This window comes from Sorex fumeus, unplaced genomic scaffold (genome assembly GCF_029834395.1).
Source record: "Sorex fumeus unplaced genomic scaffold, SorFum_2.1 ptg000042l, whole genome shotgun sequence".
NCBI lineage: Eukaryota > Metazoa > Chordata > Mammalia > Eulipotyphla > Soricidae > Sorex > Sorex fumeus.
In genome coordinates, this window is record NW_026606099.1 from 929,058 (window position 1) to 944,279 (window position 15,222).

Consider the following 15,222-nt stretch of genomic DNA (forward strand, 5'->3'; position numbering starts at 1 on the left):
GCCAGGTGTGACCCAAAAAGCCAAAAAAAAAAAAGAAAGAAAAGAAAAAGAAGACAAAGGCAATGTTGAACTTCCTGCTGCTATTCTGCATTCTCTCTTTTTTTTTCATTTGATTTATTTTTTGGGGGGAGGGGGGCAGTGCCCAGCAATGCTCAGGACTTGGGGGATCATATGGGGTGCTGGGTGAATTGGACCCAGGTTAGCCCTATATAAGGATAGCTCCCTGCTTGCTGTGCTACTTCTCTGCCCGCCCCTCCCCCTGTAGTTTTCAATGAAAATTGTAAAATTACTATTCCTGCATCTCTTCGTTTATTATGTTAGCCCTTTTCCTTTGTTTTCTCTCTCTCTCTCTCTCTTTTTCCTTTTTGGGTCACACCCAGCAGTGCTGAGGGGTTACTCCTGGCTTTGTCCATGAATTACTCCTGGCAGCACTCAGGTGACCATATGGGATGCCGGGGATCAAACCCGGGTCAGCCACGTGCAAGGCAAACGCCCTACCCGCTGTGCTATCGCTCCGGCCCCGAGCCCTTTTCCTTTCTTATTTGGCAAGATTTGGCTTATGTTCAAGGATCCTTTGCAGTCTTTTGTCCAGTTTCAGCCTTGTGGTAACTGCCTTGCCAGGGTGAACGTCCACATGGTCAGTTGTGCCATTCACCTCCTGCTGCACTTGTTCAGTGTAGGTCACATGTTTCTTCTCGTAAACCTGGACTGTTTTGCCAATTTTCTGACTCGTGGTGGCCTTGCACAACCTGAATTTCATTATCCTTTTTTTTTTTCTTTTTGGGTCACACCTGGCAATGCACAGGGATTACTCCTGACTCTCCACTAAGGTATCACCCCGGTGGTGCTCAGGGGACTATATGGGATGCTGGGAATTAAACCCGGGTCGGCCGCGTGCAAGGCAAACGCCCTACCTGCTGTGTTATCGCTCCAGCCCCTCATTATCCTTTTAGATGGACATAAATTGTACATTGCGCTTCTGCCTCAGTTTTTTGAAGAGGGGAAGCATCATTTTCCTGTGAATGTGGGAAGGTACATTGAACTGCTTTTTAATGAACTAGTCAAAGGTTAAAAGGGATTCGTCTTCAGTGATTGCCTCAAAGGGAAGAGAACAAAGTAGTATTTAGGGGAAAAGTACCTGCCTCCAAACAGAAAACATAAGCAAGCTACACTTCTTTCTTGTTTTGGTTTTGGAGCCGTACAGGTCATTGCTTGAGGCATCATATGTTGTAAGGAGGGTCAAGCATCATGGTCAGCTGCAGGCATGGCAAGCATCTTGACCTCTGTACTATATCTTCAGCCTTATCTGAATATCTTTATTTCATTTTTAATTTTCCTTGTCTCACTTGGGTGAATTTAAAAAGACTTACAATTCTATTTCTCTTTTTTCTTGAGTAGTCTTGTCAGTTATTCCATTGTGTAGATCTGTCTGTCTTCTTGCTTATCCCCAAGTGGTTGTGATTGCATTGTAAAAGGCACTACTTGTGGCTTTCCTAGGCTGGAAAGATGGAAGTGGTACCAAGTTACAGGTACTGGAGAGAGATGTTACCTCTAGGCTTAAGTTTTATATCTATTTCCTTGTTTTCTTCCTAGACCATCAGAACTTATGACAGGTAGATGTTCCTTGATTGGTTACTCTTTTTTTGTGGCCATTCTCAGTGGTGCTCAGGGTATTCTCGTGACCCTGCACTCAGTCACTCCTGGGGGACCGGGGGGACCATATAAAATGCCAGGAATTGAACCCAGTTGGCCATGTGCAAGGCAAACGCCCTACCTGCTGTACTATGACTCTGGCCTCCTGGATTGGGTACTCTTTTAACAGTGCCCTCTCCAACCTTTTTTTCTGTGTTTAACAAAGCCCACGCGGGTCCGGAAAGCGTCCTGTGGTTGGTGGGAGCAAGCAGAGAAACTCTGTCCCTGGGTCACACCCCCTAGTGATAGTATAGTAAAGCCCACACCCCCTAGTGATAGTATAGCGGGTAGGGTGATTGCCAACCTGGGTTTGATCCCTGGCATCCCATGTGGGCACCCCTACTCCACTCCAGCACCACCAGGAGTAATTCCTGAGTGCAGAGTCAGGAGTGACTCCTGAGCATTGCCAGGTGTGACCCAAAAAGCAAAACAAAACAAAAAAAGCTCACCCCTGCAACCCAGAGGATGGGACAGACCTCAGGGGATGCTTAATGAAGTTAGAGATACAAAAAGCAGAGTTAAACCTATGTCTAACTCCACACTGGTACCTTACAAGTTGCCCAAGGCCTTTCATAAACTTTCAGATAAGTCAGTTTTCATAAAGTTAGCCAGGGTTCTTTGGCTACGATAAAAAGAATTTGGGTCATTGCAACTATTTCTTACGAATAGATAGGAAGGAATAACTATTGCATTTGATTTTTTTCTTTTTTTTTTTCCCCAGAATGCTTCCTGTCTTGTTGTTGCTGCCCGGCATGCCAGTGCTTCCTCTGTGGTAAGGCTTGGAAAAGAGAACTGAGAATATTTGGAGTGTCGACTGATTCAGCCCTGTTGGAAAAGTATAGTGGAAGTGATATCTGCACTTGCTTGTTTATTGCAGCACTGTTTACAATAGCTAGAATCTGGAAAAAACCTGAATGCCTGAGAACAGATGGCTGGTTAAAGAAACTTTGGTACATCTACAATGGAGTACTATGTAGCTGTTAGAAAAGATGAAGTCATGAAATTTACATACAAGTGGTACAACATGGAAAGTATCATGCTAAGCGAAATGACTCAGAAAGAAAGGGATAGACATAGAAAGATTGCATTCATCTGGGGAACATAAAGTAACAAAATAGGTGATTAACACCCAAGAATAGCTTAGATAAGTACCAGGAGGTTCACTTCATGACTTGGAGGCCAGCTGCACATGCTAGGGGGAAAGGCAGCTCAAATAGAGAAGGGAGCACCAAATAAAGGTGTTGGGAGGATCCTCCCAGATGGGAGATGCATGCTGAAAGTAGACTATAGACCGAACATGGTTGCCACTCAATGCCTCTTTTGCAAACCACAGCACCCAAAGGGAGAGAGGGAACAAAAGAGAATGCCCTGCCACAGACGCCGGAGGGAATGGGGGAAAGGAGGGTGGGAGGGATACTGGGATCAGCGGTGGTGGGAAATGGGCACTGGTGGAGGGATGGGTACTCAATCATTGTATAATTGAAACCCAGGCACAAAAATTTGTAAGTCTACAACTCTACCTCATGGTGTTTCACTAATAAAAATTTAAAGAGAGAGAGAGAGAACTGACAAAAATTAAGACAGCCTAACCCTTGGTCCAGGGGTCGGGGGGTGGAGATTGACTACCTAGCCTCATTGTCACTGTCACTGTCCTCCCGTTGTTCATCGATTTGCTCGAGAGGGCCCAGTAACGTCTCCATCATGAGACTTGTTGTTACTGTGTTTGGCATATCGAATACATCATGGGTAGCTTGCCAGGCTCTGCCATGCGGGCGAAATACTCTCGGTAGCTTGCCCGGCTCTCCGAGAGGGGTGGAGAAATTGAACTCAGGTCGGCCATGTTGGCTGCTTGTAAGGCAAACGCCCTACCCCTCTGCTATTGCTCCAGCCCAGCCTCATTGTACAATAAGTATTTTCCAGTAGTGCTCTTTGTTGTATAGCCATCACTACTATTACCTTGAGAAATGTATTCGGAACTGGGCACATAGTTTAAAGGGGTAGAGCACATGCCTTGCATGTACAAAATCTCTTGAGTTTGATTCTCAGCATAGTAAGGCTGCCTCACCCCACCCCACCCCAGCACCACCATGTGTAGCTCTGGCCCCCCACCAACAGTAGGCCAAAGTGTAAATTTTCAGGTTGAGTATTGCTATCTCCAGAACCCCAAGGACCACTGGGGATCACACACACACAATACAGAGTGAACAGGAAGCAAATTTTGCCTCATTTTTCAAGATTGTGAATTGGTATAAAACTTAACCATTTTAACTATATTTTTTAAATTTATTTTGGTTTTTGGGCTACACCCATGGGTGCTCAGGGATTACTCCTGATGGTGCTTCGAGTACCATTGGGGTGACTGGTGGGTATCAAACCTGGGTGGGGCTGCATACAGGGCAGTCACCCTACACACTGTACTGCCCCCCCCAGTTATTTTGTTTTCATTATCATTTTTATTTTTGTTTTTTTGTGGGGGAGATTGGGGGAACACCTGACAGTGTTCAGGGCTTACTCCTGACTCTGTGTTCAGGAATCTCCTGGTGGAGCTCGGGACCATATTGGTTGCCAGAGAGCAAATTTGGATTAGTTCCATGCAGGGCAAGCGCCTTACCCACTGTGCTATCTTTCTAGTCCCTTAACTGTTTTCTATTTTGGGGGCACACCCAGCGATGCTCAGGGAATACTCTTGGCTCTGCGTCCATAAATCATTCCTGGCAGGGCCCGGAAGACCACAAGTAATTCAGGGCATTGAACCTGAGTCATCCAGGTACAAGGGAAGAGCCCTACCCGCTGTAATATTACCCCAGCACAACTTTTTGTGTGCTTTTTGGAGGATGAGGGTTATACCCAGCTGTGCTCAGGGGTTACTCCTGGCTCTGTGCTCAGGGATCACTTGGGGGACAATATGAGATATTGGGAATCAAACCTGGGTGGACCATATGCAAGGCAGGCATCCTACCTGCTGAACTAGCTCCCTGACCCTCTAATCGTGTGTTATTCAGTAACTATAGTTATAGTATTGTGCAGACATTTCCACTCAGTTTTCAGGATTTTTTATTTTCCCAATTGAAACTATGAATAACTTTTCATGCCAATCCCTTTTTCCCTTGTCTGCCAAAATTTGGGGGCACACATCTGACTGTGCTCAGAGTTTACTTCTAGTGGTACTGAGGGACCTTATGCATTGTCAGGGATTCAGACGGGTTGGCAGCTTGCAAAGCAAGCACCTTACCCTGTACTATGTGTTCCACCCACAAAACCTAATTCTTTTACCTCATCTGTACCAGATTTTCCTGGCAGGTAAAAGTTATAAGGCTGGAGGGACTGGAGCGATAGCACAGCAGATAGGGCATTTGCCTTGCACGCAGCCAACCTGGGTTCGATTCCCAGCATCTCATATGGTCCCCCAAGCACCGCCAGGAGTAATTCTTGAGTGCAGAACCAGGAATAACCCCTGTGCATTGCTGGGTGTGACCCAAAAAGCAAAACCAAACAAAAACAAAGGAAGTGTTACATGTAAACACGTATATGCACATGTGCACATTTTGTAGGAAATCTAATGAACATCCCTACCCACGGCCCTCTTTGGTCTTGGGGCCCACTCAACAGTGTTCAGGCCTTACTCCTGGCTCTGCACTCAGGGATCATTCTTATTAAGGGTATCAGGGTATCACTGCATAGTAGTGGGGATTGAACCCAGTCAGTGTGTGCAAGGGTTGTATCTTACCTACTGTATCAGCTCTCGAGCCCTCTAATTAATCTTCATCTACTTCTCTGTTTTAGAATTTGAAAGATGTATTGTCTGACCTGATACCTAAGGAACAGGCCAGAATTAAAAACTTCAGACAGCAACATGGCAAGACAGTGGTGGGCCAAATCACTGTTGATATGGTAAGTGGTGTAGGGGGTTGGTTCTGTTCCATACAAGGAAATGTTGGCACTTATGCTGGTCATTAGAAACTAAACTCTTCTCTTCTAAATCGTTGTGCTTAACCTAATTTAGGAGGAGGGATGAGGTTTCTATTTGTGTTCCCTGCCTCTCAGCTCTTAGGATCAAGGCTCACACCCAGGTTTGAGTTGATGCTAAGTTATCCAGTTAGAGTGGCTTTAAGATGATTTTTTCCCATCGTAAGAGCCTAAACAGCACAGGTGATAATTCCTCGTCTACCATAAGACCAAAAGGCACTCTCTTTCCTTCTCCTGATGGAGATACATAGTAGTCTATTTATTTGGGGTGAGAGTGGACAGAAAGGGACCCAGAGATGTGACTCAGTGACTTCTCAATGTAAAATTTTTGTTTCTTAAGCATCATTCTATGGTACTTTTCAGAAATTCTTTGAACGTAGCAGAAATTTTCTCTGAAATGAACTATTGCATGTCAGAACACATTTCCTCCATTTCTTCTCCCAGATCCCATGAAGAACAAGTTCTAGCCTGAATTGTTTTGCCAGCTAGCTGCGTATTCTTTTCTTTCAATGTTTGGTGGCACAGGGTTGGGGATGTAGCTAGGTCATAACACTTAAGCCTGGCTTGAGTAACTGGTACCACCCAATAAAAACCCACTTTTTCCCCATCCAGATGTATGGTGGCATGAGAGGCATGAAGGGATTGGTATATGAAACGTCAGTTCTTGATCCTGATGAGGTAAGAGATCTTCGTGTCAGTTGCTGATAATCATTGATTTGACTGTTGGACACAGGATAGACCAAGCAAGTAAGGGTAGGGGCTGGAATGATACACAGCGGGTAGGGTGTTTGCCTAGCATCCCAGGTTCGATTCCCAGCATCCCATATGGTCCCCCGAACACCGCCAGGAGTAGTTCCTGAGTGCATGAGCCAGGAGTAACCCCAGTGCATCGCCAGATGTGACCCAAAAAGAGAAGGTGGGGGGGAAGCAAGTAAGGGTAAGGAGAACATAATCAAGCACCTTAGCATCTTACTTTGGAAGATGGAAACTAAGGAATGAAAAAGGAGCTAACTGGGGCCGGAGTAATAATACAACAGATAGGGCATTTGCCTTGCATGCAGCCTACCCCGGTTTGATTCCCAGCATTCCATATGGTTTCCCAAGCACCGCCAGGAGTGATTCCTGAGTGCAGAGCTAGAAATAACCCCTGAGCATTGCCAAGTGTTACCCAAACACCACCCCGCTCCCCCAAAAGACCTAACTTTTTAAAATATATCAACTAGTAAAACTAATATTATAAAGAAATAGTTAAGATTAAGCTTTAAAAGTTACTTATTTAACTCGGGGCTGGAGTGATAGCACAGCAGGTAAGGCGTTTGCCTTGCACGCTGCTCACCCAGGTTCGATTCCCAGCATCCCATATGGTCCCCTGAGTGCAGAGCCAGGAGTAACCCCTCTGCATTGCCGGGTGTGACCCAAAAAGCAAAAAGAAAGAAAAGAAAAGAAAAGAAAATGGTTGACTTGGTACTGGAGTGATCGTGCAGCAGGTCAGGCATTTGCCTTGTACACGACCAGCCTGGGTTTGATTCCCAGCATCTCATGTGGTCCCCTGAACACTGCCAGTTACTTCTGAGCGTTGCCAGGTATGGCTCTAGTCCTCCCTCCACCCACCCCGCAAAAAAAAAGTTAACATGGTGTAGGAATAAAAGTCTGAGAAGTTGGGTCCAGAGTGATAATGCGGTGCATAGGGCATTTGCCTTGCACATAGCTGACGAGGGCTCAATCTCTGGCATCTCATAAAGTCCCTTGAGCCTCCTAGGAGTGCAGAGCCAGGAGTAAACCCTAAGTACCTCCAGTTGTGGTCCCAAAACAACAAAAGTTAAGACCCGGTAATGACTTTATTTCCAGGTTAATAAATCTGTCATTTTCACTTTTCTCTTTTAAGGGTATCCGCTTCAGAGGCTACAGTATCCCTGAATGCCAAAAGCTGCTGCCCAAGGCTAAGGGTGGGGAAGAACCCTTGCCTGAGGGCTTATTTTGGCTGCTTGTAACAGGAAAAATCCCAACAGAAGAACAGGTAAAGTATAAGAATATTGGCTCTTTCCTTCTCTTCTTTTTTGTCCTTCTCTGATCTTACACACTTAACTCTGATCAGCCTATGGAAGTAGTTTATAGCAATGGGTGGAGGGAATCATAGTTCTGCTGTATTAGTATATTGGATTGAATTCTCTTGGATTTTCTTAACTTGAATGTTACTGTTTATTTCTCTTTCTACCTAGTGTTCTAAGCAATGTTTCCCTTTCCACAGGTATCTTGGCTCTCAAAAGAGTGGGCGAAAAGGGCAGCTCTGCCTTCCCATGTTGTGACCATGTTGGACAACTTTCCCAATAATCTACATCCCATGTCTCAACTCAGTGCAGCCATTACAGCCCTCAACAGTGAAAGTAATTTTGCTCGGGCATACGCAGAGGGTGTCCACCGAACCAAGTACTGGGAGGTAGGTGATTTGTGACAGAGATTCAAAAAACTTGAGTGTGAGCTGGGGGTAGCTTAGTGGTAGAGTACATTTCATATGTGTAAGGCCCTTGGTTTTAGCCCAGCACCAAAGAAGCAGAAATACATAGCAGTTGCCTAGAGTGTAAGAAAACTAAAAGGAATATAGGATCTTTAAGAAAGTCACTTCCGTGTTCGCTTGACAGCACATATACTAAAATTGGAATGATACAGAGAAGATTAGCATGGCCCCTGTGCAAAGATGACACATTCGTGAAGCGTTCCATATTTTAAAGAAAAGATATGGCTGGAGCAATAGCACAGTGGGTAGGGCATTTGCCTTGCACGCAGCCGACCCAGGTTCGATTCCCAGCATCCCATATGGTTCCCTGAGCACCGCCAGGGGTAGTTCCTGAGTGCAGAGTCAGGAGTAACCCCTGTGCATCACTAGGTGTGACCCAGAAAGAAAAAAAACAAAATTTTTAAAGAAAAGAAAGTCACTTCCTTTTATGTATGATCAACCATTGAGATTACAAAGTTAAACAGCACAGCTTTTTAATCATACATTTTTATCTGGCATTTTGTTTATTTTATGGTTACCCATTGAGATTACGAAGATAAAAAGCACAGGTTTTTTTTTTTTAATTTTTTTTTTTTAATTAGTGAAACACCATGAGGTACAGTTGTAGATTTACAATTTTTTGTGCTTGGGTTTGATTATACAATGATCAGATACCCATCCCTCCACCAGTGCCCATTTTCCACCACCATGGATAATATCCCCCCCATCCCCCCAACCCCCCCTGCCTCTGTGGCAGGGCAATCCCCTGTGTTCTCTCTCTCCTTTTGGGTGTTGTGGTCTGCAAAAGAGGCATTGAGTGGCAAACATGTTCAGTCCATAGTCCACTTTCGACATGCATCTCCCCTCCTGGGAGGATCCTCCAAACACCCTTTATTTGGTGCTCCCTTCTCTATCTGAGCTGCCCTTTCCTCTAGATCTAGAATGCCCGACTGGCCACTAAGCTATGGAGTAATCCTTCTGGTGCTGATCTCAGCTATTCTTGGGTATTAATCTCATATTTTGTTACTTTATGTCCCCCAGATGAATGCAATCTTTCTATGTCTATCCCTCTCTTTCTGACTCATTTCGCTTAGCATGATACTTTCCATGTTGTACCACTTGTATGTAAATTTCATGACTTCATCTTTTCTAAAAGCACAGTTTTTTTAAGCTCAGTGAAGCAAGGTGATTAGTTCACTGGGGTGATAAATAGGTCAAGAAACTGTCATTTAGTCTTACTGTAATAGAGGTAGACAACATCTATTAGAACATTAAAAAGGATATGACATCACAGCGGGGTCCCTAAAGGAGATTTCCAGGTAGTCGTACTGTAATCTAAAAGGATATCTTTTTCAGAAAAGCAGAACCTTGCAAAATCTAAGTCGGGCAGTTGGTAGGTAAGGCAACTCAAGTGGTTTTTTTTTTTTTTTTTTTTTTTTTTTTTTTGCTTTTTGGGTCACACCCAGCAATGCACAGTTACTCCTGGCTCTGCGCTCAGGGGACCATATGGAATGCTGGGAATCGAACCTGGGTCGGCCACGTGCAAGGCAAACGCCCTACCCGCTGATCTATCACTCCAGCCCCGGCAACTCAAGTTTAAAACTGGTTGACAGCTAGCTGACAGTGCTAACCCATTCAAGATACCTGGCTGGAGCAGAAAGGTGATTCGTATCCTGGAAGTAGGTCCAGAAACAAATGAGTTTTATTTTCCAAAAAGGAAATGTGACCAGGCTGGAGAGGTAGTATAGAACAGAGGGCATTTGCCGTGGATGCTGCCTACCCAGGTTCAATCCCTGACAGTCTGGTCCAGCCCGCCAGGTGTGATCCTGACTTGCAGAAGCAGGAGGAAGCCCTGAGCACCGCTGTGTAAGACCCAAAAAGCAAATTCCAGTTTTCTCTATGCAAAGCATGTGCGAAACCTCTTGAGCTCTTTAGTTGACCCTAGAGGCAGATGTAAGTTTGAGTTTGTTTCTGTTTTTTCATTAATACCCAGTCTCTTTCTGTCTCCTCACCGGCCTGTCCCCATCCCGTTTTTCTCTATCTTCTCAATAATAATTAATAGTTAATTAAGGGGCTGGAGAGATAGCACAGTTGGGAGGGCGTTTGCCTTGCACACGGCGAACCTGGGTTCAGTTCCCAGCATCCCATATGGTCCCCTGAGCACCGCCAGGAGTAACTCCTGAGTGCAGAGCCAGGAGTAACCCCTGTGCATCGCCAGGTGTGACCCAAAAAGAAAAAAATAAAAGTTAATTGTTAGAAATTTATTAGCAATGGAAATGGGGGGCTTAGCGGGATGCAAAGACCAATAAGATTAAGTCCTAAGAACTGCTGGGTGTGCCTTAGAACAAAATAAACAAATTAACAAAACCCCAGGTCACTTCAGCTGATGATTCTTTCCAGTTCAGTTCACCTTTATCTTAGACAATTGTGATGATGAACATAGAGCCAGGGATCAGTGTGTTGGGGCTAAGAGATGTACAGAGGTTAGGGTGCTTGCTTTGCATTCAGATGACCCAGATTCAATCTCCAGCATCCCTGAGCACCACTAGGAATAATTCTTGAGTTCAGGGTCAGGAATAACCCTTGAGCCATCACTGGATGTGGCCAAAAACCAAAAAATTTTTAAAATATGACTTTAAATTTTGTTGTTGTGGGCCGGAGAGATAGTACAGTGGTTAGGGCACTTGCCTCTACTCTCCTCTCCAAGGTTCGATCCCTGGCACTCTATATAGTACTCTAAGCCTGCCAGGAGGAAGCCCAGAGCACTACCACATATGGCCCAAAAAAACCCTAACCAATTCCAGCATCCTTCCCTGTGTGCAAAAGCATGAACTCAGCCTTGAGCTATTTCTTGGTTGTTTTTGTTTTGTTTTGTTTTTTATTTTAAAAATAAATTTTATTTGGAGGTTTTAGGAAAAGGAATGAGGGAGGGAAAGAAGGGAGGAGGGGAAGGAGGAAGGAAGGAAGGAAGGGAGGGAGGAAGGTTCTCCCAGGAGGGACGAGCCCCTACACACACCCCAGCATTAGATACGGAATCATGAAAGTACACATCTCAAGAGGGGAGATGCATGTGCTCGGCCATGTGGGCACAAGCAGCACAAAGGCCATTTCTTTGGCTCTAGAGACAGATTTAAGTTTGTGTTTGCTTCAGTGTCTTCATTAATACCAGTTTCTTTTCTGTCTCCTCACCCCCATCTCCTTTTTCTTTATATTATATTATATTATTGCCAGAAATTTACCAACAGTAGATGTGGAGGAATAGGAGGGATGCAGAGCCAAGAACTAGTACTGAAAACCACTGGATATAGCCCCAGAACAAACAAAAACAAAACAAAATCAGGTATCACAAAATGATGATTCTGTCCAGTTTTGTTTACCATTATCCTAGACGGGTGTGATGGCTATAGGAATAAAAAGAAAAATAAAAGAAAAAATAAAAGAAAAGAATTTCTTTTAACTGGGGCCCTGGGTGAGCATATAGTGCCAAGGATCAAACACAGGAGCTGGAGTATGCAAGGTATGCAGTCCAGCCTTTTGAGCATGGTTTTTGATTTTGGCCACGCTGAGTGGTACTCAGGGATCATTCGTGACAGTGCTCAGTGGACCATATGGGGTCCTGGGGATCAAATCCAGGTTAGCTGCATGCAAAGCAAATGAACTATCCACTGTATGCCACTCTGGCTCATCTTGTCTGATATTTGTTGCTTTGTAAGCTTTTATCTTCAATGGTAGAAAAGGATGAAATAATCTTCCTTGAAGCTTAAGATGACCACTTCTACTTCCCAAGTGATTTTCAAAGTATACACTCCACAGATCCTTAGCTTGGGATCCTGTTCTTGTTATTTTGTTAATCACTCTCCAGGTCCCTTAGGGCTTCTCAAAGTGACCTACTTCATTGGGGTGTAAATCTGCAAGTAGGTACATTTAATACCATGATTTTTAGACAAGTAATCTGAGAACTTGCAAGTGTTTCAGTTGCCTTTTATTTTGACACTCTTGTTTTTTGTTTTTTGTTTTTTTGTAGGAGTACTGCTATTTATTCAGCCACTGATTAGCTGATTGAATTGTGCATGAACTCCACCTTACTTTTTTTTTTTTTATAATTTTATTTATTGAATCACCGTGAGAGCAGTTACAAAGCTTTTGGGTCTAAGTCTCGGTCATACAATGAAACACCCGTACCTTCACCAGTGCCCATTCTCCACCGCCAAAAACCCCAGTAAGGTCACACCTGGCAATGCACAGGGGTTACTTCTGGCTCTGCACTCAGGAATTACCCCTGGCGGTGCTCAGGGGACCATATGGGATGCTGGGAAACGAACCCAGGTTGGCTGAGTGCAAGGCAAACACCCTACTCACTGTGCTGTTGCTCCAGCCCCCTTTTGACACTCTTTTAAGTAGCATTGACAAAATTGAGTATTTCACTGATTTCATGGAAATTAACTCGTTTAGATTAATTACCATAGGTTTCCCAGTGGGGGGAGAAAGGTGGAGAGAGTGGCATCCCACCCAGTGGTTCTCGGAACTTGTTCTTGGCTCTTTGCGGTGCTAGGGATTGGAACTGGGGTCAGCTGTGTACAGGGCAAGTGACTTTACCCCTGTACTGTCTCTGTGTTGTTTTTGTGTTTTTGTTTTAGGTTTTTTTTTTTTGGGTCACACCCGCTGATGCTCAGGGCTTAGCTCCTGGCGGTGCTTGGAGGACCATATGGGGTGCTGGGAATCGAACCTGTGTCGACCATGTTGGCTGTGTGCAAGGCAAACGCCCTACCCGCTGTGCTATCGCTCCAGCCCCTGTTTTTGTGTTTTGTAGGGGGGTTGGGGGCATGACCATATGGGTGCCAGGGATTGAACCTGGGCTGGCCATTTGCAAAGCCAGTGCCATACCCTCTGTACTATCTCTCTAGCCTTCTTTTTTTGTTTTTTTGTTTTGTTTTGTTTTAATTTCCTTTTTTTGTTTCAGTGTAACTAGTGAACTCTTGACAATTTTTTTTTTGCTGTGTTTGTTGTTTGTTTTGGGGCAACACCCAGTGATGCTCAGGGCTTCCTCTTCCTGGTTTTGCACTTCTGGATCATTTTTAGTAATGCTTGAGGGGCCATAGGTGGTGCCAGGGATTGAACTCTGGTCAGCCAAATGCAAGGCCAGTGCCCTACCTGCTGTTTTCCCTCCAACCCCAACCTTGTACCTTTGGGGTTTTTTCAGCCATTTCCAGTGGTACTCAGGGATCATTCTGGCTCTCTGCTCAGGGATTACTGCTGGTGGGAATCGGGGGAACATGGGGTGCTGGGGCTTGAACTGTGTCTACTGGCTCTACTCTCTCCAGCACCCTTGTGACTTCTTGGAAGCGCATTAACCTGCTTGATATAATGGCACTATGTAATACCAATCAGCAAGTATTTATTCTGTGCTTTTTCTGTACCAGGAACTGCAGGGGAAAGCAGAACATATTGTGTAGGTTTTTATTTGTATTTGGCGGTCACCCTGGTAGTGCTCGGGGACCACATGGTACCAGGAGTAAAACTGGGGCTGCCTCCACACAATCTATGTGCTCAGTTCATTGAGCTTCTTTTCTGGCCCTAGAGGTTATTTATTTAGCTGTATGGGTAGAACTGTGCTAAATTCCTTAACTTGGCCAAGCCCCAACTTCCACATTTGTAAAATGAGGGCTATATTACTTTACAGAATTATTGTAAGAAAACACAGGAAGGAGAGCAGATGTACCACAAATGGTAGCATGTATGCAAGGTCCTGGGTTCCCATCCCCAGTATGTCTCCCTGTCTGTCCCTGTTGCTACTGGTGCTGGTGGTGCCCCAGGGGACTTATGTGAAGTGCGGAGAAGAGAGATGATGGCAAGACTTTCTCGAAAATCTGCAGGAAAAGAAAGTTCTAGACCATACCCAGGCCTGTTGGGTCCTCACCTTTTCCCTCAGAAAAGAATTTAAGGAGACAAGCAGTGAGGTAAAAATAGATTTTATTTGGAGACTCTGAGGAAGGGGAGTAATGTGCTCAAGAGAACATGGGCTTCTCCAGAATGGAGAGAGAGCACCAGTACACATCCCAGCATTGAGAGTATGAAAGAGCACATCTCCAGAGGGGAGGTGTGGACAGCATGTGCTCAGCACGAGTGCATGGGCTGGCAACACACATGCAATGGGCAGCATATGTGCAGACCTCCTTTGTTCCGGGTTGGCTTTTATAGGGTTTCTCCTGAGTTTCCCCACAAGGGCTTCCTACCTTTCCTTCCAAGGGTAAGAGTCCCTTGGCTTGGGAGGTTGCCAAAGGGAAGAGTTAGAAGCGGTTGATGGGTCTTCTTTGACATTCATTCCGACCTGGCCTTTGTTCCTGCTCCAGAAGAGCTTCTCTCAGAGGTGAGGGCCAGCCTTCTGGGTTTGTTCTGGTGCCAGTAAAGATGTTATCAGAGCTCAGCTCAGATGTTCTCAAGGTGGGTCCTGGAAGCCTTAGAGCTAGTTGATTTTATTCTCTAGAACTTACTGCCCCGGGGCCCTTTCGCTAGCTGCCTGCCTGCTTCACTACCACTTGGTATAGGCTCAAAAAATAAAATTTAAACAGAAAAAATAAAAGGCGTATACTAACATTTAGTACATATATCTATTACATAGTACTTCTAAATAGGAAGTACTCAGCTGGGAGATAGCTCAAAGGGCTTCCGGGAATGCTTTGCATTTGTGTGGCGGGGGTCCATTTCCCAGTAGTGCTGAAGCATGAGTCCCTGGGTTTCGTTTGGTTTTAGTGAAGCAAGATAGTTTTTATTGAATGCAATTTTCTTAGAGGTAAGGGAAGAGGAATTAATGTTCAAGAGAGAAAATAAACTTCTCCAGTGGAAAAAACAGACTTATGAGATTCAAAGATACATGTTCAAAGGAGAACTTTGAAGAGCAAGTCCTGAGTTTAACTTTTGTTACCAGAAAAAGAAAAAGATGTAATCTCTGGGATATTTTTTGTTTCTTTGGTTTTTGGGCCACACCTGGCAGTGCTCAGGACTTACTCCTGATTCAGTTCAGTGATCACTCCTGGAGGTTCTTGGGGGGCCTTATTGGGTGCTAGGGATCA

The 15,222-nt window shown here is 44.8% G+C and overlaps 1 protein-coding gene and 1 non-coding gene across 2 annotated transcripts in view; both read left to right on the forward strand.

Annotated features, from left to right (window-relative positions):
• The window catches only part of CS (citrate synthase), a 38,059-nt gene that overhangs the window by 16,692 nt on the left and 6,145 nt on the right, over positions 1–15,222 (forward strand). The window contains exons 2-6 of the mRNA XM_056120159.1: positions 2,414–2,464; positions 5,476–5,583; positions 6,271–6,336; positions 7,544–7,675; positions 7,907–8,095. Of these exons, the coding sequence (XP_055976134.1) occupies positions 2,414–2,464; positions 5,476–5,583; positions 6,271–6,336; positions 7,544–7,675; positions 7,907–8,095 (546 nt within the window). The remainder of the gene's footprint in view (positions 1–2,413; positions 2,465–5,475; positions 5,584–6,270; positions 6,337–7,543; positions 7,676–7,906; positions 8,096–15,222) is intronic.
• LOC130029371 (U6 spliceosomal RNA) lies at positions 8,283–8,384 on the forward strand. Its single transcript, XR_008793325.1, has one exon. It is a non-coding gene; the product is annotated as a U6 spliceosomal RNA (small nuclear RNA).